At 54.5% G+C, this 23,867-nt stretch overlaps 3 protein-coding genes and 1 non-coding gene across 22 annotated transcripts; 2 read left to right on the top strand and 2 right to left on the bottom strand.

Annotated features, from left to right (window-relative positions):
• The first annotated feature begins 1,286 nt into the window (after positions 1–1,286).
• TRNAE-CUC lies at positions 1,287–1,359 on the top strand. Its single transcript has one exon. It is a non-coding gene; the product is annotated as a tRNA-Glu (tRNA).
• Positions 1,360–3,490: 2,131 nt separating this feature from the next.
• Positions 3,491–6,427, top strand: ZFAND2B (zinc finger AN1-type containing 2B). Of its 10 annotated transcripts, none has more exons than XM_032636576.1 (10): positions 3,491–3,557; positions 3,679–3,754; positions 4,028–4,122; positions 4,351–4,482; positions 4,611–4,762; positions 5,014–5,109; positions 5,185–5,245; positions 5,332–5,399; positions 5,733–5,846; positions 6,026–6,419. In XM_032636576.1, the coding sequence occupies exons 2-9, from the start codon at positions 3,700–3,702 to the stop codon at positions 5,809–5,811; spliced, it is 738 nt and encodes a 245-aa protein (XP_032492467.1). In that variant the 5' UTR covers positions 3,491–3,557; positions 3,679–3,699; the 3' UTR covers positions 5,812–5,846; positions 6,026–6,419. The 10 variants fall into 10 exon arrangements, with proteins under 10 accessions (XP_032492467.1, XP_032492462.1, XP_032492472.1 ...); XM_032636571.1 differs by having other exon boundaries at positions 3,499–3,557; positions 3,682–3,754; positions 5,733–5,805; positions 6,026–6,427; XM_032636581.1 differs by having other exon boundaries at positions 3,499–3,557; positions 3,682–3,754; positions 4,404–4,482; positions 5,733–5,805.
• A 144-nt stretch (positions 6,428–6,571) lies between these two features.
• ABCB6 (ATP binding cassette subfamily B member 6 (Langereis blood group)) lies at positions 6,572–13,844 on the bottom strand. Its single transcript, XM_032636569.1, has 19 exons — positions 12,985–13,844; positions 12,524–12,661; positions 12,082–12,268; positions 11,786–11,887; positions 11,435–11,618; positions 10,706–10,827; positions 10,073–10,182; positions 9,825–9,890; positions 9,527–9,652; positions 9,298–9,374; positions 9,146–9,209; positions 8,949–9,034; positions 8,680–8,737; positions 8,360–8,464; positions 7,756–7,930; positions 7,500–7,612; positions 7,168–7,262; positions 7,028–7,096; positions 6,572–6,838 (listed from the first exon to the last, which is right to left on the bottom strand). Exons 1-19 carry the CDS (start codon positions 13,531–13,533, stop codon positions 6,730–6,732), a joined length of 2,535 nt encoding a protein of 844 aa, XP_032492460.1. The 5' UTR covers positions 13,534–13,844; the 3' UTR covers positions 6,572–6,729.
• Positions 13,845–14,211: 367 nt separating this feature from the next.
• Positions 14,212–23,813, bottom strand: ATG9A (autophagy related 9A). Of its 10 annotated transcripts, none has more exons than XR_004350627.1 (17): positions 23,628–23,813; positions 22,603–22,657; positions 22,053–22,184; positions 21,888–21,931; positions 20,976–21,040; positions 20,025–20,186; positions 19,692–19,833; positions 18,704–19,452; positions 18,470–18,623; positions 18,185–18,364; positions 17,529–17,777; positions 17,149–17,327; positions 16,930–17,047; positions 15,916–16,138; positions 15,573–15,718; positions 15,156–15,286; positions 14,212–14,551 (listed from the first exon to the last, which is right to left on the bottom strand). XR_004350627.1 is itself a non-coding variant. In XM_032636564.1 (17 exons), exons 4-17 carry the CDS (start codon positions 22,153–22,155, stop codon positions 15,281–15,283), a joined length of 2,520 nt encoding a protein of 839 aa, XP_032492455.1. In that variant the 5' UTR covers positions 22,156–22,184; positions 22,603–22,660; positions 23,300–23,361; positions 23,628–23,813; the 3' UTR covers positions 14,212–15,280. The 10 variants fall into 10 exon arrangements, 9 of the variants coding, with proteins under 9 accessions (XP_032492455.1, XP_032492453.1, XP_032492457.1 ...); XM_032636564.1 differs by adding an exon at positions 23,300–23,361 and having other exon boundaries at positions 14,212–15,286; positions 22,603–22,660; XM_032636562.1 differs by adding an exon at positions 23,293–23,361 and having other exon boundaries at positions 14,212–15,286; positions 22,603–22,660; positions 23,639–23,813.
• Positions 23,814–23,867: the final 54 nt, after the last annotated feature.

The raw sequence follows: 23,867 nt of genomic DNA, 5'->3' as shown, positions 1-23,867 counted from the left end.
TGGATTCCACAGATATGGAGTCTTGGAATTGACAAATAGCAAGCTCTTCAACAGCTCTCCTTTCTGAAGGGCTTAGGTCAAAAGCTGAATCCCTATGGCAGAGGACGCTTAGGTGCATACCCGGATGAAGAGTCTCCTGCATGTCAACAGCCTGACTTCGGGTGTGATAAGAGAGTCTGACAAAGCCTTGGGAAATATAGTGAATCTAATGGGATAACTTATAACTATCTTAAAAAGGACAAAGTGAAACTAATGAAATAAAGGCAGTTAGCCACAGTTTTGTTGGGGGGTGTAGACTTTGGGAGGAGGCAAAAGAGGTAATGATATGATTTAAACCCATGTGTGTAAGCTACAAAATCAATCTCTTTTTATGGGGCTGTGTCCCATCAGTCATAGTATTGCCGATAACAATCTCTTCCTGTCCCTGTCAGTATGACAGTATGGTAGTATGGCAGATGGCAAGCCCGTAGCTTGTATGTTACAGATCCAATGAACACTGATTTTTTTGGCCTCGATTCCAAATTCCCAGGAAAGAATCTGATTGGCCAAATATAGCAGATGCTCCTGGTGCCCTGTGCCTCGTCTGCTTGGCACATCTTGGACTTCAGCTGTCGCTGTGGACAGCTCCTATGAGCCCAGATGCCTTCCCACCTCCAAGCTGAGCCAGCTTCAGTATTTCTGCCTCAGGGCTTTTCCCAAAGCCCCTCGTAGCTCAATCAGCTTGCACACAGGTACGGGTTGGCTGTGCAAGGTGGACATGGGGGACTTATCACTCCCAGGAGAAACCCCCAACTTACAGAAGACAGGAGTCAGCCCAGCCTTCTGTCCTTTAGAAGGACGATTCTGAGGTGTATTTTACATGCTTCCTCCTAGGGCTCCCAGTGGAATTGGGAACCACAGTAGTAACCAGTTCAATAATACACTTTGTTTTCCTTCCTTCCCTGTCTCCCCCCTTCCTGCTCTATTACTCTGGCTAGGACTACCTCCTACATGAATTATCTGCACCGAAATCCTTGTCTCAGGTTATGCTTCTGGGAAACACAAACTTAGTTACCCAATGTGGGTCAGATGACCACTCCCAGACCAATCATCTTTGGCAGAAACATGGCTGCCCAGGGCCTACCCCAGGGTGTGAGGATGGGTTGAAGGAAGGAGCTGACAAAGTTTCCCTGCAAGATTGGCCAAAGGTGTTCCATACACTCACTGAATGTTGGGCTGAACTTCTGCATAGAGGTAGGTCATGGTGTTTCCCACAGATAAAGTCATAATTTTTTCTCTGAGGGAATTTCCTGGTGGTCCAGTGGTTAGGACTCAGTGCTCTCACTGCTGAGGGCCCAGGTTCAATCCCTGGTTGGGGAACTAAGATCCCACAAGCCGCATGGCATGTGCAAAAAAAAAAAAAAAATTTGTTCTGTGTGCTTTATGGTTGCTCTGGGAACAGAATTTCTTTCTTTCTTTTTACCATTTTATTCTTTCAGTGATATATTGGAAAGTTACTTATTTTAAAATTTCTATCTCATATCTAACCTCTATACTGAGCTTTAATTCTAAGCATCATCCCTAGTTCACGCCATCATCTCTTGTCTCTACTATAGCAACAGCCTTCTACCTAGTCTCCCTTCTTCCAATCTGTACCCCACTCTGAAGCCAGAGTGACTTTCCCAAAATACAAATTGGATCATGTTACTCTTCTACTTAAAGCTATCTACAGTTTCCTATTATGTTCATGTTAAAATTCTCAACACTAACGTGGCTTCCATGACCTGAGATTTGACCCCAGCTAACTCTTCAGCTTTATCTTCTGCTAAGCTGTCTCTTACACTCTAAGATCCCGATGCTATAAGCTATTAAAAAGCTCATCTAAAGGATCTTGTTCCCTCTTATCTCCAGGTTTTTGTCCTTGCTGTTTCCTCTGTCTGGAATACCATCTCCTTCCATCCCACTCCTTTCTCCCTTGGCCTTCACCTAGCCAACATCTACTCACCCTTCAAGTTTTGGCTTGAATAACACTTGTCAACTCCAGAATGGGTGTACCTGAAATGCACTGCCGTATTACCTGGTAGATCCTAGTCTATGCATGTATTATCCCGTGACAGGCACGTGGGAGGACACTCAGTATGTTGAATGAAGGAATTGAATGGACTCTCTTGGGTTTTCTGGAAGGACTGTCCAAGCCAGCTTGGTGATTTTCACTCTAGGTGAAGCTGACTCACTTCCCCCAAACATGAGACTCAGGCCTGGCCCATCAGAACAACACATACCCTGGCCCCTGGGCCACAGGTCAGGACTTGGCAGAAAATCCAAGTCAAGGCAATCAGGCCCAGTCAGAGCTGAAATTAGGCCCCTTCTGCTTGAGGAACCAGGAAAAAATGGTTTTAATTTTCACCAGCCTTAGAGCTGTAAGGATGTAAGAAGCAGACACAGGGAAACAGAGCCAAAATTTGGAGAGAGAGAGGGAGAAGAGAAGAAGGCTGGCTCCTCATTTCCAGCTGTAGCCCGGTTCTGTCTCCATTTTGGAGGACACTGTTCAACTCTAAGTTTATTTCACCTGTTTAATTGTCCCCATGCCCAAACTTTTGGGAAAATAAGAGTGCAACCAAGCCCACGCATGAGGGGCCAGAGAGGCATGTGAGAAACAAAATGTGCTGAAACAGAAGGTCTCAACCTGGGGCTCCCTAAGGTAAAGCAGGATGTCAATCCAGTGACTCTCTAGCTTCATTCAAGAAATATTCAATAAGCATTCAGCATATTCTAGGCATGTGTTTTTCAAAGTGTAGTACATGGATAATCTGTCAGCATTCTCTCCTACACTTCCTACTAAATCAGAAGCCCTGGGGGCTCAGGAATCTGCATTTTAAAGCAGCTCTTGTAGGTGATTTGGATTCACACTGAAGTCTGAAAACCACAGGCACTGAGCTGGGTGCTGGGGCCTACCTAACACAAAGCAAGGCAGACGTGGTCCCTGACTTACCAGTATATTTATGTGGGGCAGGGGTAGGCAGGGGAGTGAGGGAACAGCTGATTACAATAAGGTGATACAGTGCTAAAACAGAACCAGGGAGACCACAAGAGAGGCGCTTAGCTCAAACTGAGGAGGGTCAGAAAAGTCTTACAAAAGAACATCGAAGCTGAACTTGGAGGAGCTACAGCCCTGAAGAGAAATGTGTATTTCACAGAAACAAGGGAGTTGTCAGCTCCTGGAGAGTAAGTACAGCAGTGGCTGCGAACGAAACGGCTAGTCGGAGAGTGTAGAGTGAAATGCGGACGAAGGACCCAATTGTGAAAGACCCCAAACCACCCCAGCCCTCCAAGATGTCATCGGTCCTTGCCTTCGCCTGCCCTTTCGCCCTTCGTGGAGGTAGGTCCGCGCCCAAGAGAAACCATCCAGTTTCCAGCCTAACGCAACAGGACTGGGCGGGGGGGATCGGCTCTTCCGGGACGCTCCCCCGCCCCCCGGGGACTGCGCTGGACGTGCCCGCCCTGCGCGACGACGTCAGCGCGCCCGCGCGCGCCAGGGGAGGAGTGGGAGCTGCGGGCCTGGAGGCGCTGACGCTCCGGTAACCCGGGCTGGGCAGTGGGGAGGAAGGGGCGGGACAGCGAGTCCCCCCAGAGTGCGGGGTCGCGGTTTGGACCCGGAGCGGGAACTCTAGAGGAGCTCAGCATCGCTTCCTCTACCAGCAGGCCCCGTCCGGCCCGGCGATGGAGTTTCCGGACCTTGGGGCTCACTGTTCGGAGCCGAGCTGTCAGCGGTTGGGTGAGGGGGTGAGGGGCGGAGCAGGCGGGAGGCGGGGCCGGGCGGAGACGGGCTTGGAACTGCAAGTGGCGGGAAGGGTGGGCTCCCGGGCTGGAAGTGCCCGAGGGAGGCGGGGCTCGAGGTTGGGGCGTGGCTTAAGAGATAGTGGACTAGGTCAGGGGTGCAGTTCACTGCGAGTACTGCGGCGTTTTCGTTCCCCTGAGCGGAAGGCTTGAGTGAGCGGGAAGGAGGTCGAGGTCCCCCTGGACCTGCAGTCCAACCCACTTCCTGCAGATTTTCTGCCGCTCAAGTGCGACGCCTGCTCGGGCATCTTTTGCGCAGACCACGTGGCCTACGCCCAGCATCACTGTGGATCTGCTTACCAAAAGGTGAGGGGGCGGTCTGCGGGTGAAAGGGGGCGGATGGAGGATGGCATGCAGAATCTCTGGAACCCCTCTGCCTCCCATTTCCTCTCTTTTACTGTCTTTCTGAGACTCAGTGCTGGGAACATTGTTTCCTTTTGCGTTTATGGGGGGTCATGTCCAGGTTCTTTCAGGACCAGAGATTTGGCTGGTTTGGGAGTAGGCCACAGACCGACCCCTGCTCCCTGACTGTAGGATATCCAGGTACCTGTATGCCCACTCTGTAATGTGCCTGTTCCTGTGGCCAGAGGGGAGCCCCCTGACCGTGCTGTTGGGGAACACATTGACGGAGACTGCCGCTCTGATCCAGCTCAGCAAAAGCGTAAGGTAAGCGTTGGAGGGGTTCACCGTGGTCACCTGGGACTACAGTTGCCTGGAAGTCTGTACAACTGTTAGGATGAGGTTGAAGGGGGATCAGAGTCTCAGCAGAGACAATCCTCCCTACTCCACCTCAGATCTTCACCAATAAGTGTGAACGCTCTGGCTGCCGGCAGCGGGAAATGATGAAACTGACCTGCGACCACTGTGGCCGAAACTTCTGCATCAAGCACCGTCACCCACTGGACCATGATTGCTCTGGGGAGGGGCACCCCACAAGTAGGGCAGGGTAATTGCAACCAAGTCCTCTGCTTGCCTTTGGGACCATCCCATCCTTCTGAAACCGACTCAACCTCTGTCATTATAGTTGGGAAGCGTCAACCTGTCCCCTTTGGCTAGGGAGTCTTTTTATTTCCTTTGAAGTGCATGTTTTCCAGACCTTGTGGAGGAGTTCCCCTCCAGACTTCCTTGGTCAGGCCAGGGAGGAACATGCAAGCTGACCGTGCCTGGAGGCATGCCAAGAGTGTCTCTTCCCTACAGACTGGCTGCCATCTCCAGAGCACAAGGCCTAGCTTCTTCTACAAAGACCATCCCCAGCCCAAACCAGACCTTGCCTTCATCTACCTCTGCCAGCAGGTAGGCCTGCCTGTTTCTCCTCTTCCTTTTTTCCCTTCACATCTCTGACCTCAGCCTCTTGAATGTCTGCCACAGAGCCACAGCTCAGTCTCCATCCCGGACAGCCTCTCCAGTGATTGCTTTGCAAAATGGCTTGGTGAGTTGGGCAGGGGTCAGATGGACAGAAGCAAACCCAACAGAGAGTAAAGTCCAAGGCAGCTGGTCTTATTTTTCCTTTTGCAGAGTGAGGATGAGGCTCTGCAACGAGCCCTGGAACTGTCCCTGGCAGAGACCAAACCCCAGGTCCCAAGGTACCTTCTCTCTGGTGAAAGAGGGTGGGACGTGGGCAAGGGCTCAGTTTGGAGGGAGGTAGGTGGGACCACTCTCATCCAATGCAGGGTAACTGTTAGGAACTTGGGCTCACAATTAAGCTTTTGAACTATAGTATGTGACCTTTGACAAGTTCTTTAACCCATTAGTCTTAATGCCCTCTATAAAATGGGGACAGTACTAATACCTTATAGAACCCTACCTATGAAAATTGAGATAATATTCACAAGTGTTCAGCACAGTGATGCCTAACAGATGAGATGCTCTGAGATTTTAGATACTGTCATCCAGCTTAAGCTGTTCCTCCCTCCCAGTTCTCAGGAGGAAGAAGACTTAGCTTTAGCACAAGCACTATCAGCCAGCGAGGCAGAATACCGACAGCGGCAGGTATGAGGACGGGGCAGACACAGGCCCTGCGCTGGGAGCAAGTAAGGAGTTTACGGGGGGTTGGGGGGTGCTCTTCCAAGTAGTAGAGTTTGGGGATGGTGGTTATCCTTGTGTTTTCAATATGACTCCAGCCCACGCTGAGCTCTGCAGTGAGGACTGTCCCCCTCATTTCCTTGACGTCGAACCCTGTCTTCCTCTCCTTCCCCTCCCCTTGCTCCAGGCTCAGAGCCGCAGCTTGAAGCCGTCCAACTGCAACCTGTGCTAGGGCCTTGGGCTTGGGGAGGGAGGCTCAGCTGAGGACTGTGGCCCTCGCATCTCTAGGGTCCACAGGGAGAGGAGGCCCGGAGCAGCCTAGAGTGAAGATGAGGAGGAGTGACGTGGAGGCCGCCTGCAGGGAGCATCAGGAGAAACAGCTTGTGGAGCTGAGCCTACAGATGGCTCTGCTGGCCTCTCCAGCTGCATGGGAGAGAACAGCTCTGAACTGTTCCCTGGCTGGGCCCTGGCCAGACCCCACATGGCCCCCTGCATCTTGATATCCCCCGTGTACTGGGGCTCCCACCACGTGTAGGGGGCTAGGAGGGGGGGCTAGAAAGAATAAAGAATCTTGGCAGTCAGTAAGACACCAAAGTGGTGTGTTTCTTTCTCCTCTCCAACCAAAAACAGAAGAGTCCTGTCAAGAATGCTCACCTGATCAGCTAAGCGGTGGGGAGAAGCAGCGTGAGGGTGGAGGCCCGTTGCAATCCCCCACACCAGAAAGTCACAGTGATCCCAGCTCAGTCCACTTTTATTTCCCCCAAAAGTGCTTTTTCGAAAGGCCCCTTTCCTTCACTATAGCTAGCACCAAGACCAGGATGAAATATGGCAGGGAAGAGGGGTACAGTGTTATTTCCCTCGGTTATGCTTTGGGAGGGAAGCATACTTTTGTCACCAGGCCTTAGTCTGGGGCTTGGTGTCTTCAGAGACTTCCTGTCCCTGCTGCTGCAGCTGCCACATGTCAGCATACACCCCGCCACGGGACAACAGAGCCTCGTGCCTGGGCCAAGGAGAAAAACATAAGTCCCAACCAACTATCAGTTTTACCCCAAGAGTCCTCGCCACTAGTCTATGAGATGACAGGGAACTGGCGAGGGAGATCCTTCCAGAAAGCCCTGGGATTCCACAACCTTTTCCTGGGGCCCTCAATTCAGAGGCCCTTCCCTATTCATCCTGCTGTGTCCCTTACCGTCCTCTCTCCACAATGCAGCCATCCTTGACGACGAGGATCTGGTCAGCACTAACCACAGTGGAGAGCCTGAGAGGTCAGAGATCAGTCACCTACCACACCATCAGTGCGGGCCCCGCTGCCTGCTGCCCGTCCCGTACCTGTGTGCCACCACGATGGTGGTGCGGTTGGCGCAGACTTTGGCCAGAGAAGCCTGGATGGCCCTCTCATTAGATGTATCCAGCGCAGATGTTGCCTACAGAGAGGGACTGGGTAAAACTGCCCCGGCCACCCAAATCCCCAGTGGGAGGAGGATGCGAGCTGCTGGCCAAAGCCTCAGGAATCAAAAACCTGTTTTGCGCTTGAAAACTGCAAGGTGTTTCTGTGAAACATGGATTTGTGCTAGCTCTCCTAGATGGAGACGGTGCCCAGCAGGAATGGCTGGGGCACAGGTCGGGGAGGAAGGAGGGGAGAAGGCACTCGCGGCCCTCACCTCGTCCAGCAGAATGATGTCTGGAGCCTTGAGAATGGTGCGAGCGATGGCGACACGCTGCTTCTCCCCACCGCTTAGCTTCAGTCCCCGCTCACCCACCTGCGTATCGTACCCTGTGGAAATTGCCCACTTCCCTCAAGTCACAGTAATTAACTTGTTTTCTGTGACCAGGTGGGCAAGGAAGAGGTGGAACCGAGGTCAGAGGGAGTAATGGGACTGAACTGGGCAGGAGGGGGACTCTGCAGGGGAGGCTCACCTTCAGGGAAAGCCATAATGGTGTCATGGATGCCTGCAGCCTGAGCCGCAGCCTTCACCTCATCGTTCCCAGCCGTGATGCGGCCGTAGCGGATATTGTTGGCAATGGTGTCATTGAAGAGGACAGTGTCCTGGGGCACGACTCCAATGCGAGACCGGAGAGAGACCTGGGTCACCTGGGGCCAAAAGACCATATGCTCTGGCCTCTGAGACCCACCCAGGCCTGGAAGGTAGGATGGGATGGTGGGAAGCATATAGGACGAGAGGCCCTGCGTGAGAATCCTGCCTCCACCTTCCTAAACCCTAGCTGTGCAGGCAAATCACTTAACCTCTCTGAGTCTGTTTCCCCATCGATAAAGAGAAAATACACTTTCTCTCCCTGCTTCCCTGGGTTGCTGCAGATCTTTGTGCCTCATACAGCACCATACCACTCATTCTCATGACTACTTTCCTTATGCAGGTTGTCTACTGCTAGAAAGGCTGAGGTCTCCTGGCCCAACTTTCTGCAGGGGTGACAGCTCCTCCACCACTCCCTGGATGCCCAGCACCTGCCATTCTTTCACACACAGGCCTCTAAATTACAGGCTTCTCCCAAGCATCCTTACCTGTGAAATGTTCTGCCCATCTATTCGGATACAGCCAGAGCTGATGTCATAGAAGCGAAATAGCAGGCGCAAAATTGTGCTCTTCCCTGCTCCTGATGGGCCCACCTGTTGCATAAGAAACAGAGGGAAAACATTCTAAGGCCCATTGGCTTTTAAATCTTTCTCTCCAAGAGGCCACCAATGTCCATGGAGGCTGCTACAGTCACTCCAGTAACCTGGCATGACAGGGCTAACTCCACAGCCTTGGTCCCAAGCTACCATGGGCACTAGAATAAGGGAAGCTCAAGGAGTCTGGGCCAACTGGCTGGGTCTCCTCTTACCAGGGCCAGTGTCTGTCCAGGCATCACAGTGAAGGACACATCCTGCAGGGTCTCCCGCCTGCAAAGAAGGATGGGCATGCTCAGCAGGCCTGCTGCACTGCCAGGAGCCCCTCCGACACTAGAGCCACTACTGGGCCCTGCCCCTCTCTTACTCAGGCTCTCTTCCCAGGTAGCGGGGGGCTGAGAAGCAGGGAGGAGGGGCAGGAAGGCAGTGTGTAAATGGACACTGGAAAAGGGGGCTGGGGGACAGTGAAAGGGGAGGGGCTCACCCATCGGTGTAGCTGAAGTGTACATTCTCAAACTCAATCTGGCCCCTCTGAAAGTGAAGGGGCCCTGCTCCAGGAAGGTCCTTCACCTGGAAGAGTGCCACCAATGTGTGCCATTACAGGCCTGGTATTCTCCAGACACAAAGAACGCCACGCAGGCTCCCGCTCCCCACAAACCCGGCTCCTGTCTCCTCACTCACTTCTGTCTCCTCTTTTAGCAGGTCAAACATGTTCTCCATGTCAATAAAGTTGGTCTGGATCATCCTGCAAGAAGAATGCTGGCTGGAACTCCTCTGAGGAGCTGGAGAAATAACAGTGCACCCTGAACAGGTGAGGGCCAGGGTCAGGTTACCTGTAGTAGGTGCCAAACCAGTTGAGGGGCATGTACAGCTGGATGATGTAAGTGCCAAACAGCACAAAGTCCCCAACCTGTGGACATCAAGGGAAGAGGAGTCACAGGAGGCCTGCGGGCTCTCACCCTGCCCAGTGGCTATCACCCTGCCTGCTTCCCACCCAGGAACCTGGTGGCCTAAACAAAGACCCCGGTCCCCTCATCCCCAGGCCCAGCACAATTCCCTCACCTGTAGCTTCTGCTCACTGACAAAATATGCACAAAGCAGGGAGCCAGAGAGGAGCCCAAGTCCAATCACCAGGTTCTGGGTCTGATTTAGCAAAACCAGTGAAGCACTTGACTTCCACTCCAAACCCTGGGGCCATGACATGAGAGGAAGGAATATCACATACATGCTGACAGTCACCAAATCCCAACCTGGCCCTGGGCACCTTCAACCTCACAGCCCAAATTTTACTCCTCTCTGTCCTGGCAATTCCACAAGGCCAGGCTGTTGCTCTCAGTAGGCCTCAAACTAGCATCCTCACCTGATATTTGATGATGGCCTCGCGATAGCGTTCCACTTCATAACTCTCCGCATTGTAATACTTCACCTGATGAATTCAAACCACCGCTGTTCCACACGGCCACAGCTTTCAGCTCAATTCCCCATCCCTCCTCCCTAATTGTAAACAGCACACCTCGCACCCCCCAGCTGCTTATCAGCCCCAATGGTCCCAGGCACACTCTTCCACATCTCCGAGCCTCACAACACTGACACCAAGGCCTCTGTTACCGTCTCAAAGTTTAGCAAAGAGTCCACAGCCCGTGCCCGGGTAGCATTCTCCTGTGTGTTCATAGCACGTCGAAACTTCGTTCTCCACTCAGTGACCACAATGGTCAGGGCTAGAGAGTGACAGGAGGAGGGAGATGGAGAAGAAGAGAGCAAGACATCACTCCCAGCAGCGGAGACCATGTGCATGCCTGCTGCCGGTCACATGCGCGCTAACCCTGTGCTACAGCCCAGGGATCCAGATTCCAAAGGGGAGGGAGTCTTAAGCTCCCTGAGGGAAGGGGCTGTGTCCAAGACCTCATTGCAGGCTGCATAAAGCCTGTGTGAAAACGGCTGTGGTGAACAAATGAACGCAAGCTGCATCCTATTACAAAAATGAGGTTCGTCCTTGACTCGCATCCACAGCGGGCACCTAATGTGACCAGGATGCCCTTCCCCAGCCCTCCCTCCACCCAGGGTGAGCTGAGCTTCCCTCAGCAGAGAAGGCTCACCCGTCATATTGGAGAGCAGCAGGAGGCTATGCGGGTCCACTGATCTACAGTCTCCCAAAGCTGGGTCACCTGAGTGGGGGCAGGGCTCATGCCCAAGGGAGTCCGTGGATAGTTCAGGGAGGTGGTTTCACCAAGCAGCACTCACCGAGGTAAAGACTCATGCACAGGAACACAATGAGGCCAAACCAGGCATTGAAGAACATGCTGAAGTAGACGATGCCAATGATGATGTCGGCCAGCGTGGGGATGACGTTGAACACCAGGTAGCTAGGAGGTAAAGTCAAGCAACGAAGAAAGGTTTAAGGGCTCGGAGCCAGCAACTCTCCCTAGGGGGTTTCAGCGTAGTGTTTTGTTTTCAACAGCAACAGACTGGAATCAAGCTAAATGCCCCTTAAGAGGTAGATGGCGAAGTAAACCATAGGATGCCCAAATTATAGAATGCTCTGGATCAATTATAATGAATGAGGAAGATCTTCATGTGTGGGTTAGAATACATCTCCCTAACATTTTGATAATAAGGCCATTCCGAGAATGACATCTACGTCATGACACCATTCATTTTAGGAAAAACCTCCACGATACCACATTAGTTCTGTGAGTCTGCATGTATATATGTAAAAAAATGCAAAAAAAAGCAGAACTCAACATACTGAATGGAGTGAGAACCTCTGGAGAAGTGAGCGGAATTCAAAAGAGATTTGCTCTGTCTTCTTTATTTGAATTATTACGAGAGCCCGTGTACATTAATTTTACAATTAAAAAAAAAAGAGGACAGAGGAGCAGCTCCTCAAGCTGGGTCTGTTCTCCTGACAGCCCCTCCACCCCTGCTTCTCCAGACCCGCCCTCCCACACTTCCTTTACATTGGCTTGGCACCTGAGCAGCCCCGTGACACTGGATGTGCCCCGGTCCACGATCCGCAGCACCTCCCCCGTGCGGCGCCCCAGGTGCCAGCGCAGCGAGAGCTCGTGCAGGTGGGAGAAGAGGCGCAGCTCCACCTGCCGCGAGGTGAACTGCTGCACCCGGATCCATAGGAACGTGCGCAGGTTGCTCACGAAGCCTGGGGGAAGCCAGGGGAGGCCTTGGTAGGGCTGAGAAGCCTAAGGACGTCATCCCAACAGCAAAATGTGAAAGGTCTGAGAGCACCAAGGGGCCTGGGGGAAGGACGCCTGTGGGAGAAGGGAGAGGGGCCAATACCAACCGAGGTGAGAGCAGAGTCCCTCATACCTGTACTGCCAGTGCCACCCCCCTGGAGGAACTTGAGGAAGACATAGGTGATGACAGTCCAGACCAAGGAGCTCCAAGGTGCCTTCTGGGTCAGCAAGTTCACTATGGAGAAAACAAGTCCGAGCCCACTTATGGACCCTAGAACCCTCTTCAGGAGAAACCGCCCCAGGAATCAGCCACAGCCTCTTTCTGACCACCCAGCTCCCAACTCTGTCCCACTTCCCTAGGCTAGTCCCCTGCACCAACCAGGCCAATGAAAGACCAGAGTGCTGAGCTGACAAGCCTTCTCCCCTCACCTATGTCCCTGTAGAAGATGGGGACCAACACGTTCAGTCCCCGGTCCAGCCCCATGAGCCCCAGGCAGATGAGCACAACAAACTGCAGAGCTGGACTCCCTCGAGGCCACAGGTAGCCACTCAGTAGGCGGAGTTTCCTGCCAAGGTCTTGCCAGGTAGACCGTGGTGGCCCTTCTGTTGACTGAACCTAGGATGGTGAAACGCATAAGGGAGGGAAGCTCAGAAATCAAAATGAAGCTCACTAGCCAGAAAGCCTCTAGGGAAAATGTATGGGATTACAGCTCCCAGGTAACGGTAACAGACCAACAAGCAATCCCTGATGGGGTAAAGCTAACAGGGCACAAACTGAGATTTAGGAAAGAAATGGGTTTTTATGATGGGAAGAAATGATGACAGAGAATGGAATTAAGATAGATTTTAAGTTTCAGAAACTGAGGTGTACCTGGCTCCTGTCTACATCTTGATCCTCTTCATTGACCCGCAAGGTGTATGACTGGGGACGAAGTCCGGGGGCCCAGAGCCCCAGGACAAAAAGCCCTCCAGAGACCACATACCGCAGCACCCACAGGCTAAACTGAACCTAGAATTAAACATATGTGGGGAGACTATCAACGAGGGCCAGAATCCCATTGTTACTATTTATAACACATCTGGGGACCGGGGTAGGGCACACACCCAGGTCTTCCTCAGGGGCCCAGCATCTAATAGGCTTTTAAAAAAATCCACAGTGACTCAGCACAGCCACTCCCCACCAGCTGGCTATCAGCTCCCAGCAGCGCTGGCCCCTCCTTTCTTCCCTTTTTTAGAGGCATTCGAAAGCATGGAGCCAGTGTGACCAGACATGCCATCTTTCTTCCCAGCACCCGCTACCCATGCTTCCCCTCCCCCGACGAGGTCACTCACCTGCTGGCTCAAGTTCGCCCTTGCCCACCACCATTGTGGGCTGTTCCAAGACACTAGGGCCAAGTTCTCGGCTGCAAAAGCCACAGTCCAGAGGAGCAGGAGACCCGGGCTGTGCGTGAACTTGATCCAGACGCCCATTGCTAGCTTCTGCCGTGCCTGGCTCCGTTCCACCACGAGCAGCCCCAGGCCACAGGCGCTGGCCACAGTCCCCAATAAAGACGCCAGCAATAGGTAGCCTGGCAGTGGGGCACCCTGGGCAGCGCCCACCCGGCCAACCAGGCCGGCTAGGGGCAGCGCCACCTGAAGTGTGGCCAGAAGCAGCTGCAGCACGTAGGGAGCTACGCGAGGGCCGGCCGCCCAAGACACCGCGTCAGCGCCACCTGGCCGCTCCGGACGTTTGCAGGGAAGAGCCGGCACCAAGGCCAGAGCCCCCAGGCCCATCAGCGTCGAGGGTACAAGCGTGAAGAAGAAGCAGGGGCTGAGGCCACCCTTCGCCCAGACCGGACCCGCGGGTCCTTCGGCCTCACAGTAGTTGCCCACAGTCACCATGGCAATGCGTGGCCGCCGGCCGAGGCTGAGGGGACTGAGGGACAGGAGAACTGGACCGGCCGCTCGGGGCGGGGCGCGGAATCCCGGGTATCTCGGGTCATGGAGCCTCGGGGCGCTGAGCCGCGGGGGTCGCGCGGCAGGGACGAACGTGGACCCGGCCACACCACCCCCTCGCTTCGCGCACGCGCCGCCGCCACGCACTCACGCCGGGCACGTACGCCGTCTCTGCCGTCAGCCCCTAGCTCGCGGCCGGGGACCCTCTGGCCAAGTCGGGGCCCACAGGAATGTTCAGCCTCTGCCTCCAGCCGCTCTCTTCCGCAGCAGCCCCGCCCACCAGTGCCGCTCCCAGCTCCTACCCAGGACCCCATTGGCCGAGTGTCTCCGAAGGGGCGGGGGAATGGTGCACGCTGGGGAAGGCAAAATAGAACAGCGGAGTCGGCATGGTCACGTGCTCAGGGCGGGAAATCTGACCGCACGTCCTGCCGGAGTCCTTGACCTCCACGGAACCAGGGATCGGAAGCTGCCCTCTGCTCGCCCAGTAGGTCGGTATATCCAAGCGATCGCATTGGCCAGCTTTCCCACAGAGCCGACCCGGTCCCCAGCCACCTGGGTGGTTCACACACACCCCACACCCCGCTTGCCCCCAGAACCTTGGCCACTCGAGACAACAAGCCGCGACCTGGTCAAAATCCCTTCTTTATTAAGGGTTGTCAAGCTGTACACGGTCCCCACCCCACTCCGCTGTAAGTTCGGGCAGCGTAGTTCACCGCTCACCCGCAGCGGACCGCAGCTGGGTGAGGGGTGGGGCGAAGGGAAGGAGCCGGGTCCCAGCATGCAATGCGGCAGCCCAAAGCGAAGCCGTCCTGTCGCCCCTCCATCCCCCTCAAGGGACAGTGGGATGCAGGCCAGAGCTCTCTTGCTGATAGGCAGCCAGTCGAGGGCACACTTCCAGCCCTGTCCATCCCATGTGTAGGTGGTGGGGCGGGGTACAATAAGCAGCAATACGGGCCAGGAAGGCCTCAGTCTCCCGGGGGACCCATCTTAAAAGTTGGAGAGGGCAGCAAAGAATTTCCATCCTGCTCCTGCAATTTAGAAACTTCCTTCTTAGTGTCAAAAGATAGCATGAGGGGAGCTAGGAGCTAAAGCCTCCACACCAAGACAAAGCAAAAGCTGAACAGAAGGGGAACAAGCGAACAGAACAGGAGCAAGTGGCACACATGCCAGTGATGTGCAGGAAGCAGGGGAGCGGTGAGCAGGCTGCAGCACTGGGAGAGAACTGGGGGTGAGGTAAGGGCCACAGCCTGAGCTGCTCATCTGTTCAGGGTGCGGGGAGGGCGGCTGCAGAGGTTGAGGGTCCAGGCCCACCTCCCTACTCCACAGTTGGCACAGGTTCTCCCTGCTTGGCAGCTTCTGTGGTGGGCAGTCCTCTGGAGACTTGCAGGGTTGGGTGCAAAGGTGGCAGTACTGGGGCTGGGCTGGGGACCAGTTTCTAGCACCACACTCTGAGCCAAGGGGTGTCCTGGGGATGAGGCTAGAGTCCTGTGTGCCCTGGTTCCTAGGCCCCCAATCTCTCTCCTGGGGCTGTGGCGAGCCCAGCATTGGCACCTTCCTTGGCCAGGCACAGACACACAAACATCACACGCGTGGAGCCAGGCAACACTCAGAGGAGCCCTCCATGGCAGGCGGATGGGATGGCAGGGCAACGGTGGCCTCCATCCTGGGGCGTAGGGACCCTCCTCAGCCTCGTCTATACCTGTGGAGAGAAAAGGGTTGGTAATGGAGATAGTCTTCAGCTATCTGCTTACACAACAGAAGCCTGGAGATAAAGGAAACGGAAAACTTGATTCTTGAGGAGGTAAGCAAAGGAAAAATCAAGTCCTGGATTTCACAGCAGGTGAGGGAAGAAAAGGAAGTGTACTTTGGTGGGAAAGTTGCAGTATCTCTGCCTGAGAGGCCCACCTCCCTTCACATGAGAAGCTTTGACCTCAGCCTGCAAGTTACTGCTTCTGGCAGTTGTTTTGGGGTCTTGAAGCCCTTACCTTGTGCACCTGAGGGGGAAGCTCATCCTCTGAGCCCTCTTCAGGCACGGGCTCTGGGTGCCTTGATGCTGACTGCCCATCTTCAGCCCATCCTCCAAGGGGCAGCCGAGAGAAGTGAGAGGGAGCCCGGGGCACTGTTCCAGGATCTAAAGATACAAGTAAATACTCTTAGAATGAACACAAACAGGAACGAGGAGAAGGGTTCTGGGGCTTTTGGGGGTAGGTGGAAGTGCGGGGGAGGGATTAGTCTCCTTGGGTCTGGTCCCTCTGACTTCTTTCGTCCCCTAGAGGCCCCAGAAGGACCACCCTTCCCTGAAGATTCTGTGTCCTTCCCAGTGGATACCTGTGATGCCTCCGTAGCGCCTCTGGAAGCCCCCATGCAGAGCAGTAGTCTCAGGAGCTCCAGGCCGGGATGCAGCACAGGGATAGCTGGCGGAGCGGGGGATAGGCTGGGGGCCCCGGGCACCCTCTCCCCCCTCTTCGGGGGCACTCTCCCCACTCTCATCACTCTCCCGGCGGTGCCACACATGCCGCTCAGGTTCAGCCTGGGCCTGCTGCTTGTGGAGCTGAGAAGTGGGGGATTCATTAGTTGGGGACAGAAGAATATCTGTCTGAAATAGCTACCCTCCACCATGGTATCGGCCAGTTCCCATTTATACTGCCTCACCTAGAATCACTGACCCAGAGTATCTGATGTGTTAATAATGTGTAACATACACATGATATCTTACAGGTTAAATTCTCAGCAGATCCTGGGAACAAGCCTGTGCATAAATTGTAATAGCTCTCATTTTCCCCAGTCATTTGATTCTGGAACAAATTGGTTGTGAATCTAAGTGCCAGGAACTCTTTTAGGTGCTAGGGATACAGCAGTGAACAAAATAGACAAAAATTCCAACTCCTGTGGGGCTTATATACTTCGGGGAAGTGGGGAAGGATAGATAATAAACAAATAAATAAGGGAAAAATACAATGTCCCATGGTGCTAAATGCTATGGAGAGAAACACAGAACAGGAAGGTTCAGGAGGGTAGGCAAGGGAGGCTTTTACTCAGGGTGGCCAGAGGTAGTCTCATGGGGAAAGAAGGAGCATACTTGAATGAGAAGGAGGGAGCCCTGTGGATATCTCAGGGAAGTAGGTTCTTGGCAGGGGAAACCACAAGTGTGGAAAAGGCCTGGGTAAAAGTAAGCTAGGCTAAAAAGGATAGGAAGAGGATGTATGTGGGAATGGAGATTGCAGAGCAGGTAAATGGCAGAGAAGAGATTTGAACCCAGGTCTTCCTTCACATCTAAAACCCTCTATTCTGTTTTCAGCTGCCACCTTGGTTCTACGACCCTGCCCCTTCCAGCCCACTCACCTGGTGCATATAGAGGGCATGCAGGCTCATCTCGGTGGATGCATATTCCGACAGCACCAGGCTCTGCAGCTGTCCTTCCCACACACTGCTCCCGGAGCTGGCTGTCCTGGCATCCACCCTGCCCCCCAGCACAGACAGCAGTCATCAACATTTCTGAGACCCACACAAATTGCTGGGGGCTACTGCCATGCCCTCCTCTCATGGCCCACCTCTACTCACCCAGAGCCTGTCATGGTGCTGGGAGCCCGGCCTGTGGGAGCCTGACCAGGCTGCAGAGGGGAGAAGGAGCGCAGGGCAGAGGCGACCTCAGCCCTGTGCCTGGAGCCCTGCAGGTCTCTGGGCAGTGGGGGGCCCCGGCAGGATGAGCCGGCTACCACATTTGCAATAAGGCTCAGTGGCTATGAAAGAAAAGGGTGGGTAGAATTCTCAGGGCATAGGGAGGCCTCTGAGTCCCCCAGTATTCTGCACATTAGGTCCCAGTGGCACAGACTGGACAGAAGGAAACTGACCCGGTAGGCCCTTCCGCCCCATGCGCACATCCCACGTCCCAGCTCCTGGAGTCCACTCTTCCTGTCATCTCCCAGTCCCTAGGAACGCACCTCAGACTCAGATTGTAAGGATTGGATGGACGTAAAGAGCGCATTTTCCGGGAGCAGACCCCCTTGGGCAAGGCCTGCAGCTGCTCCGTCCCGCTGAACTTGCTCCTTGAGGAAACCGAGGAAGGCCGTGCTCTCACGTGGTGGCTGCCAGCCAGGGTTGGTGATGGCAAAGTGCATGAGTGACAACTCTGTCTTTCCATCCTCGGCTTGCTGGTACACTGAGGCCTCCGTCTGCCCACCGGACAGCCACTGTACAAGGGAGGCTGCAGTGAGCAGGACTGTCCCCTTACAGGAACCCTTTTTGTACCTTTCCTGCCAGTGGGGAGGCCTTGCCCCTGGAGGGCAGAGACCACAATGCACTGCTGTATCTTGTCCAGGGGCCCAGGTGCCCACCCCACGAGTGGCCACATGCCAGGCTAGCTGCTTGGTTTGTGCCTTCCAGGGAGCTTGGCCAAGGGTGCAAGTTTAAGGTTATAATCGAGCCCAGGCTCCTGTTTACAAAGCAGTGTGTGCCCTGGTACAGGGTTGCCCCAAGGCAGGGCTGCCTTTTTGTGATTTGTTGGCTCAGAAGGGTGCCTTTTTGCAGTTTGCCCAAAGACACTGTATATGCCAGCATCACCTCTGGCCAACTGCCCCCCTCCCTCCTTTCCTAATACCTGGGGGTGCCCATGCTGGCGAACATCCATCTGAGCGAAGGAGCAGGTATCTCCAACACCAACGACCTCCACAGTGAAATTGCGGAAGAAGTCTATAATCTCCAGGGCCCGTGGGCGCAGGCAGAAGATGAGGATGAGGGGTGTGACAATGGGGCTCAGTAACTCCTCCAAGATGAACACCTAAAAGGGAAGGGATCAGGGTCACAAGAGAGCAGGAGGGAGCCCAGCCCTCGCCACCAGGCTATCAGCCAGTCTCTAGCAGGCCCTAACTCCAACTCCACTCACTGCCTTGTACTGGAAGAGCTGGGCAAACTCGTCCCGGGTCTGCGAGCGGTGGGCATTACCCTGCCAGTGGTCAGGCATGTAGTGGATGTGAGCGAGGATCACGCGGAGCAGCTGCTCAGGGCAGAACACCATGTGCTGGTCCGGAATAAAGGACCTAGTGGGATCAGGGTCATGGTGAGACATAAGCCCCCAGGAATGCTAGTTGAATTGCTCCCACCTGCTCCCCTGGCCCACCTGCACACGGTCACGGTGACCCCCAGGAGCGTGACAGTGGTGAGGACATGTTCCACAGCCAACACATCTTCGTCGTAGATGGTAAGGGCAATAAGCACGGCCAGGATGGAGCCAGCAAAGAAGGCGCAGTTCTTGGCCAGCAGTGTCAGCAGAGGTGACAAGAAGCAATTCATGTACTTGGATGCGGGCTTGTAGCCTCGGTTGAGGCGGGACTGTAGCTCGTGCTCCAGCTCATTGAAGTGGCGGAGGTAGCAGCGGCCGTAGAGTGACCAGCAACGTGCTCCCAAGGCCCCCGGCTCCCGCTTCAGCACCTCGGCGTAACTGAAAAAGGCATAGAGGATCTGCCAGATGAGGATGAGGGGGCACAGCAGGAAGTTGGCGATGCCAATCCACAGGATGCGGTTGCTGAGACGCTGGGCCAGCTCGAGCCGTTGTCCCCCACGTTTGTACTCAGCCTTGAGGCTCCATTCATTGAGAAACAGAGAGCCAGGTCCCCAAAAGAGGATTAGCTCGAAGTTGTACTTGAGGCCCCGAGTGAAGAAGACAACCTCCCCGAGACCGGGTAGGCGGAAGCGCAGAGGCAGGAGGGATTTGTTAACCAGTGCCACCATGTAGTTCTGGAAACGGAGGATACGGTGGTAGATGTCCAGCTCTGTTAGCTCACGCTTGTGGATGCAGATCTGGTGCTCTTTCTGGGTCTGCACAATCCGGGCCTGTACTTCTTGCCACGTGCAGTATGGAAGCGCAGACTATGGGGTGGGGGAAGAGACGAGGGATGGAAGGTGGGGTTGTTGCCTCAGCCCCTTGCCCTGCATGAGCTGTGAGGCTCAGGGGTCCTCTGAGTGGAGCCTTTAACCGGATGCTCCTTGATCTGCAAAGGACGGCTGAGGCTGCCTGATGCCCAGGAATACAACCGCCCCCCGCCGCTTCCCAAGCTGCAGAAGACGTCCTGGCCTGTGGTTGTAACTGCCCAATTTCCCAGTCTCACCATGGGGATGCGCAGAGCATGCAGGTAGAAGGAGTGGATCTCCCAGTAGCAGCAAATGTTATAGATGAACTTGACGAGCCGGTGAACCCAGAAGACACCAGCAATGACGAGGATGGTGATAAGGGAGCCATTTTCCTGAATCCTGGTGGGGAAAAGAAGGGGAGGAGGAGTGGCCCTTGAGGAGCCTTGGCAGACATGCTGCTGTCCTGAAGGATTTGGAGAGGCTGAGCCTGAGCCTGTGTTCTGGGGAATGTTACTGCCTCACACTCCACTCCATTCCCCACCTGCTAGCTGAACAACAGGCTCTGGTGCCCTCTGAAGTGCCGCACTTACCTGGCGCTACAGACTTGGGCAGGCAAAAAGGCATCTGGCAGAGTAACCTTGACAGGCTCGGTAGGGTGAAGACTGTGGTTCACCATCTTGTTGGCAAATAGGATGTCGTAGTCCACACAGCTGACCAGGAAGGTGGTGAACGCAACCACAAAGAGGAACTGCCTGGGGAGTTGGGAAGAGAGGGCGCAGTCCGAGAGATACCAGTGAAATAACATGGGAAAAATGAAGAGTCTGGAAGCCCCAGACCAAAATTAGGGAGCAGCCTCTGGGGAAATGGGCTGGAGAACTCCGTGTGGGCTCTCTCTACTGCTTGGCCCCAGGGGACCCAAGCCAGCTCCTACTTTTTGCTCTTAGCTTCAGGTACCACAGAATCAGCCTGCTTTTCCACCTCATAGTAATCTCTGCCACCACTCGCTGGACTCCTTCAAAGGTCTTAAATTGTGGTCTGTGGTCCCAGTACCTGATTTCCTTTTGAGATGGTAGTTAGAAGCCCTTTGCGGATTTGAACTCTTTTCTTACGGAGGGAAGGTTTCCCAACCCCTTGACATTTGGCAAAGCCATATGGCTCCTTCCTCCTAGCAGGCTCTCTACTCAGCAGCAGGCCTAAGGTGCAACCAAGGCAGAACAGAGACATTTTTCTCAAGTGAGTGGCTGGCATCTCTGATACCTCCTGCCTGAACCATGCGCATTCCACTGGAGCTCTGATGAAATGTTCAAGTCTGACTTCTCTTTGTGGAAGAGACAGGACTTGGAAAGCTTTCCTTATAAGCGAGATTAAAAAAGATAAGGCTGTAAAACGGTGTCACACCCAGTCCTTCAACTATAAATGTTTGCAGAGTTTTGAGCCTAGGACTGACTTGCATTGGCGGTTTGGGCCAGGCGTTGAGCTCAAAGAGAGGAAACACTGAAATGTATTCCTTCACCACATCGTCCATTCCTTCTTATACTTACATGAGCTCAAAGATCTCCCCGATGAGCATACAAGTGAAGCCATTCTTCTGGTGTAGATTATAAACGTGTAATTGTTAGAAAAAGTGGTCTGTATAGACAGCAATTAAGAGCACAGGGACTTCCCTGGTGGTGCAGTGGTTAAGAATCTGCCTGCCAATGCAGGGGACATGAGTTTCGATCCCTGGTCCGGGAAGATCCCACATGGAACAAAGCCCGTGCGCCACAGCTACTGAGCCTGTGCTCTAGAGCCCATGAGCCACAACTACTGAAGCCCACGCTCCTAGAGCCCGTGCTCCGCAACAAGAGAAGCCACCACAATGAGAAGTACGTGCACCGCAACAAAGAGTAGCCCCTGGTTGCCACAAGTAGAGAAAGCCCGTGCAGAAATGAAGACCCAACACGGCATAAAAAAAATTTAAAAATTAAAAAAAAAAAAAGTACAGACTTTGGTGTCACGTACCTGAGCTGAAGTCCTGGCTCTATGACTTTCAAGCTGTGTGACTTTGGCCAAGTTACTTAACCTCTCTAAGCTTTTGTCTGTTAGTGGTGTGTTGGGAATAATAGCACCTGCCTCATAGGATTATTAGGTCTGAGATAGTGCATATAAAGTATTTAACACAGAACTGACACAGAATAAGTCAAATGACATTAATTATTATGGTTATTAGCATACCATCAAAAAGAATCACACTCAGAGAGGTTCCTTATAAACTAACACTACAAAATGCAAGGCACGTAGCTCTTGATAAATGTGAGGTATCATCGTTTATAATGATCATTATTTCTCTAGCCTCTTTCAGGCTCAAGGTGTCTGAAAAGGATTAGAACCATACCCACACCGACTTCTCATCAGGGGCCTGGCTTAGAGAGGGGCTATAGGTCCCAGAGCTCCAACACAGACACAAAGGATATTCGAGAGAAGAAGAGATCAAGGTTTTCGATGTGGTGCCAAGGTGCTGTGGGTACAGGAGCAGAGACGTCAGAGCCCTGAAGAAGTGGAAGCCCCTGCTCCCTCAGTGTTCCTCCACCAATTCTCCCCCCAAGCCCCAGCTCTGGCTGTCATGTCCAGGAACTCACACTTGCTCCCCTCAGGGACATGCACCAACAGGTCCTCCTCCCCGGGGGGTGAATCGCTGTAGGAGGCCTCTAGGCGCTGGTATTCAGTGTCAAACTGCGCCATCACCACCGCCCCCTGTCCACCTTGTCCACCTGTGGGTAATGAGGAAGGAGAGAACCCAGGTTCAGACCCCTGGTGCTGTTCGTCTTCTCCCCTGCCTACCAGACCAGAAATGAGTGAGAAGGAATCCTGGGCTTGGTCTCCACTACCAGTCTTCTTGGATCAAAGGCAGAGAAAGAGCAGTAACCCAAGGAGAGCAACAAGCTCAGGGCTTGGGAGGCCCTCACCGACCAATGAGGTCAGTCATTCCCAGAGCCTTTATTGAATGTCTACCGAGGCCTTGCTGGCCTGAAGGCAGATTCTGGCCCTGTGGGGGGTCTGCTTCATCTTCTATTCACTGGAGAGAAGGGGTCCTCCCCCTCCCCTCCTAGAGAAACCGTGGTCTCCCAAGAGACTAGCAGTTTAGAAGCACTTTGTAAACAGAGATTTGAGATAAGCACATGGCCCTACCAGCTCCATGGGCAGTGTCTGCTCCACTCCAGCCCTCGATGCCCTGGCTCTGCAGCTGCTGGAGGAGAAGGTGTCAGGCCCCGGAGAGTGGGGAGTGGGAACAGAAATAAACCCAACCCCACCACCCCCCGACGCCCCACACTCAGGGGCGGCCAAGCAAGGGGCAGGGAGGCTGCAGTGGGAAAGAGGCACCTTTCCAGCCTAGGGCTATGCGTACTTCCTCTGGTTGTATTATACACGGCCACTCATTCAACTCTAGGGTCCCAAGAAGTGTCTAAGTGAACCTGTGGAGACTGAGTCTGTACAGGGCTGGACTGTTTCTCCATTGCCCCACTTCAGCCTCAGAAATTAGATGGACCGTTCAGGGTCCACAAAGCCCCAAACCCAAAAGCCAAGAAGAGGGTCTTTTCTAAAGAGGACCTTTCTGGTCAACTCCTTCCCTTGCTTCCCTAGCCCCAAAGGCCCAGCAGGCAGGCAGAGTTCCTGGATGGGATATACTGATTGGGTCAGTGTAGACCTAGATTCTGGGTGAACTGCCTTGGTCCTGGAGCCAGGCATGATCTAGGTGGCACTCAACCAGTCAGTGCAGACCCCGTGGCTGTGGAGCCCTGCCCAGCCAGGCCCCGGTGGGATTCCCTGGGTTAGTGAGAACCCTGGGTCCTAAGCTGACCAAGCCCTCAGGGAACTCACCACTCACTGGGTCAGTGTAGACCCAGGGCCCATAGAGCCCCTGCCAGCCGGGCCTGGGTTCAGGGGTTCCTGCGAACGTTGGAGGAATCAATCCAGTCCGACAGCCGATACCCGCAGGTGGGCTGGGTTGCCTCCCTACACCCAGCAGCCACGACCCGAGGGCAGCACGCCCCCAGATCGTCCGGTCCCCGGCCAAAGGCTCGGCTCCCAACAGCGGACAGCACTGCGCGCGGCCCCGTCGCTCGCGCGCGCCCCCCTCCGCGCGCCCCCGCTATCAAAACATTCCGGCTGCGCGCCCCCGCCCCGCCCGCGGCGCCCCTTCCCCCGTTACTTGCCGCGAGCTCACTTAGGGCTCCGAGGGCACCCCTGGCCAGGCCCGACCCGGACCGTGAGATTTCGGTATCCGGTCTCGCGTTTCACCTCAGGGACGGTGACCCGGGTGATTCCAGGGGCTCCGTCGGCTCCACTGGGCTCTGCCCGACCCGGAGCGGTAGGCCCGGCGTCTGCCATTCACTGTCACCCGCAGTTAGCCTGACCAATGAACATGATAGGTGGAGACACGACGGCCAATCTCG

Source organism: Phocoena sinus, chromosome 7, assembly GCF_008692025.1.
Source record: "Phocoena sinus isolate mPhoSin1 chromosome 7, mPhoSin1.pri, whole genome shotgun sequence".
Lineage (NCBI taxonomy): Eukaryota > Metazoa > Chordata > Mammalia > Artiodactyla > Phocoenidae > Phocoena > Phocoena sinus.
The sequence above is the reverse complement of the archived record's forward strand: the minus strand, read 5'-3'. Positions and strand labels throughout refer to the sequence as shown.

Excerpts from the sequence above, each read along its gene's own strand:
- ZFAND2B (XM_032636571.1), top strand. The coding sequence starts at position 3,700 with ATGGAGTTTCCGGACCTTGGGGCTCACTGTTCGGAGCCGAGCTGTCAG. Across the intron at positions 4,123-4,350 it reads GTGGATCTGCTTACCAAAAG|GATATCCAGGTACCTGTATG; the intron begins GTGAGGGGGCGG and ends CCCTGACTGTAG. Across the intron at positions 5,246-5,331 it reads TTGCTTTGCAAAATGGCTTG|AGTGAGGATGAGGCTCTGCA; the intron begins GTGAGTTGGGCA and ends TTCCTTTTGCAG.
- ATG9A (XM_032636564.1), bottom strand. The coding sequence starts at position 22,155 with ATGGCGCAGTTTGACACTGAATACCAGCGCCTAGAGGCCTCCTACAGC. Across the intron at positions 21,041-21,887 it reads TTGATCTCTTCTTCTCTCGA|GTTTATAATCTACACCAGAA; the intron begins ATATCCTTTGTG and ends TAACAATTACAC. Across the intron at positions 19,834-20,024 it reads GCCCAAGTCTGTAGCGCCAG|GATTCAGGAAAATGGCTCCC; the intron begins GTAAGTGCGGCA and ends TTTCCCCACCAG.
- ABCB6 (XM_032636569.1), bottom strand. The coding sequence starts at position 13,533 with ATGGTGACTGTGGGCAACTACTGTGAGGCCGAAGGACCCGCGGGTCCG. Across the intron at positions 9,210-9,297 it reads TGGTTTGGCACCTACTACAG|GATGATCCAGACCAACTTTA; the intron begins GTAACCTGACCC and ends TTCTTCTTGCAG. Across the intron at positions 7,263-7,499 it reads ACATCATTCTGCTGGACGAG|GCAACATCTGCGCTGGATAC; the intron begins GTGAGGGCCGCG and ends CCCTCTCTGTAG.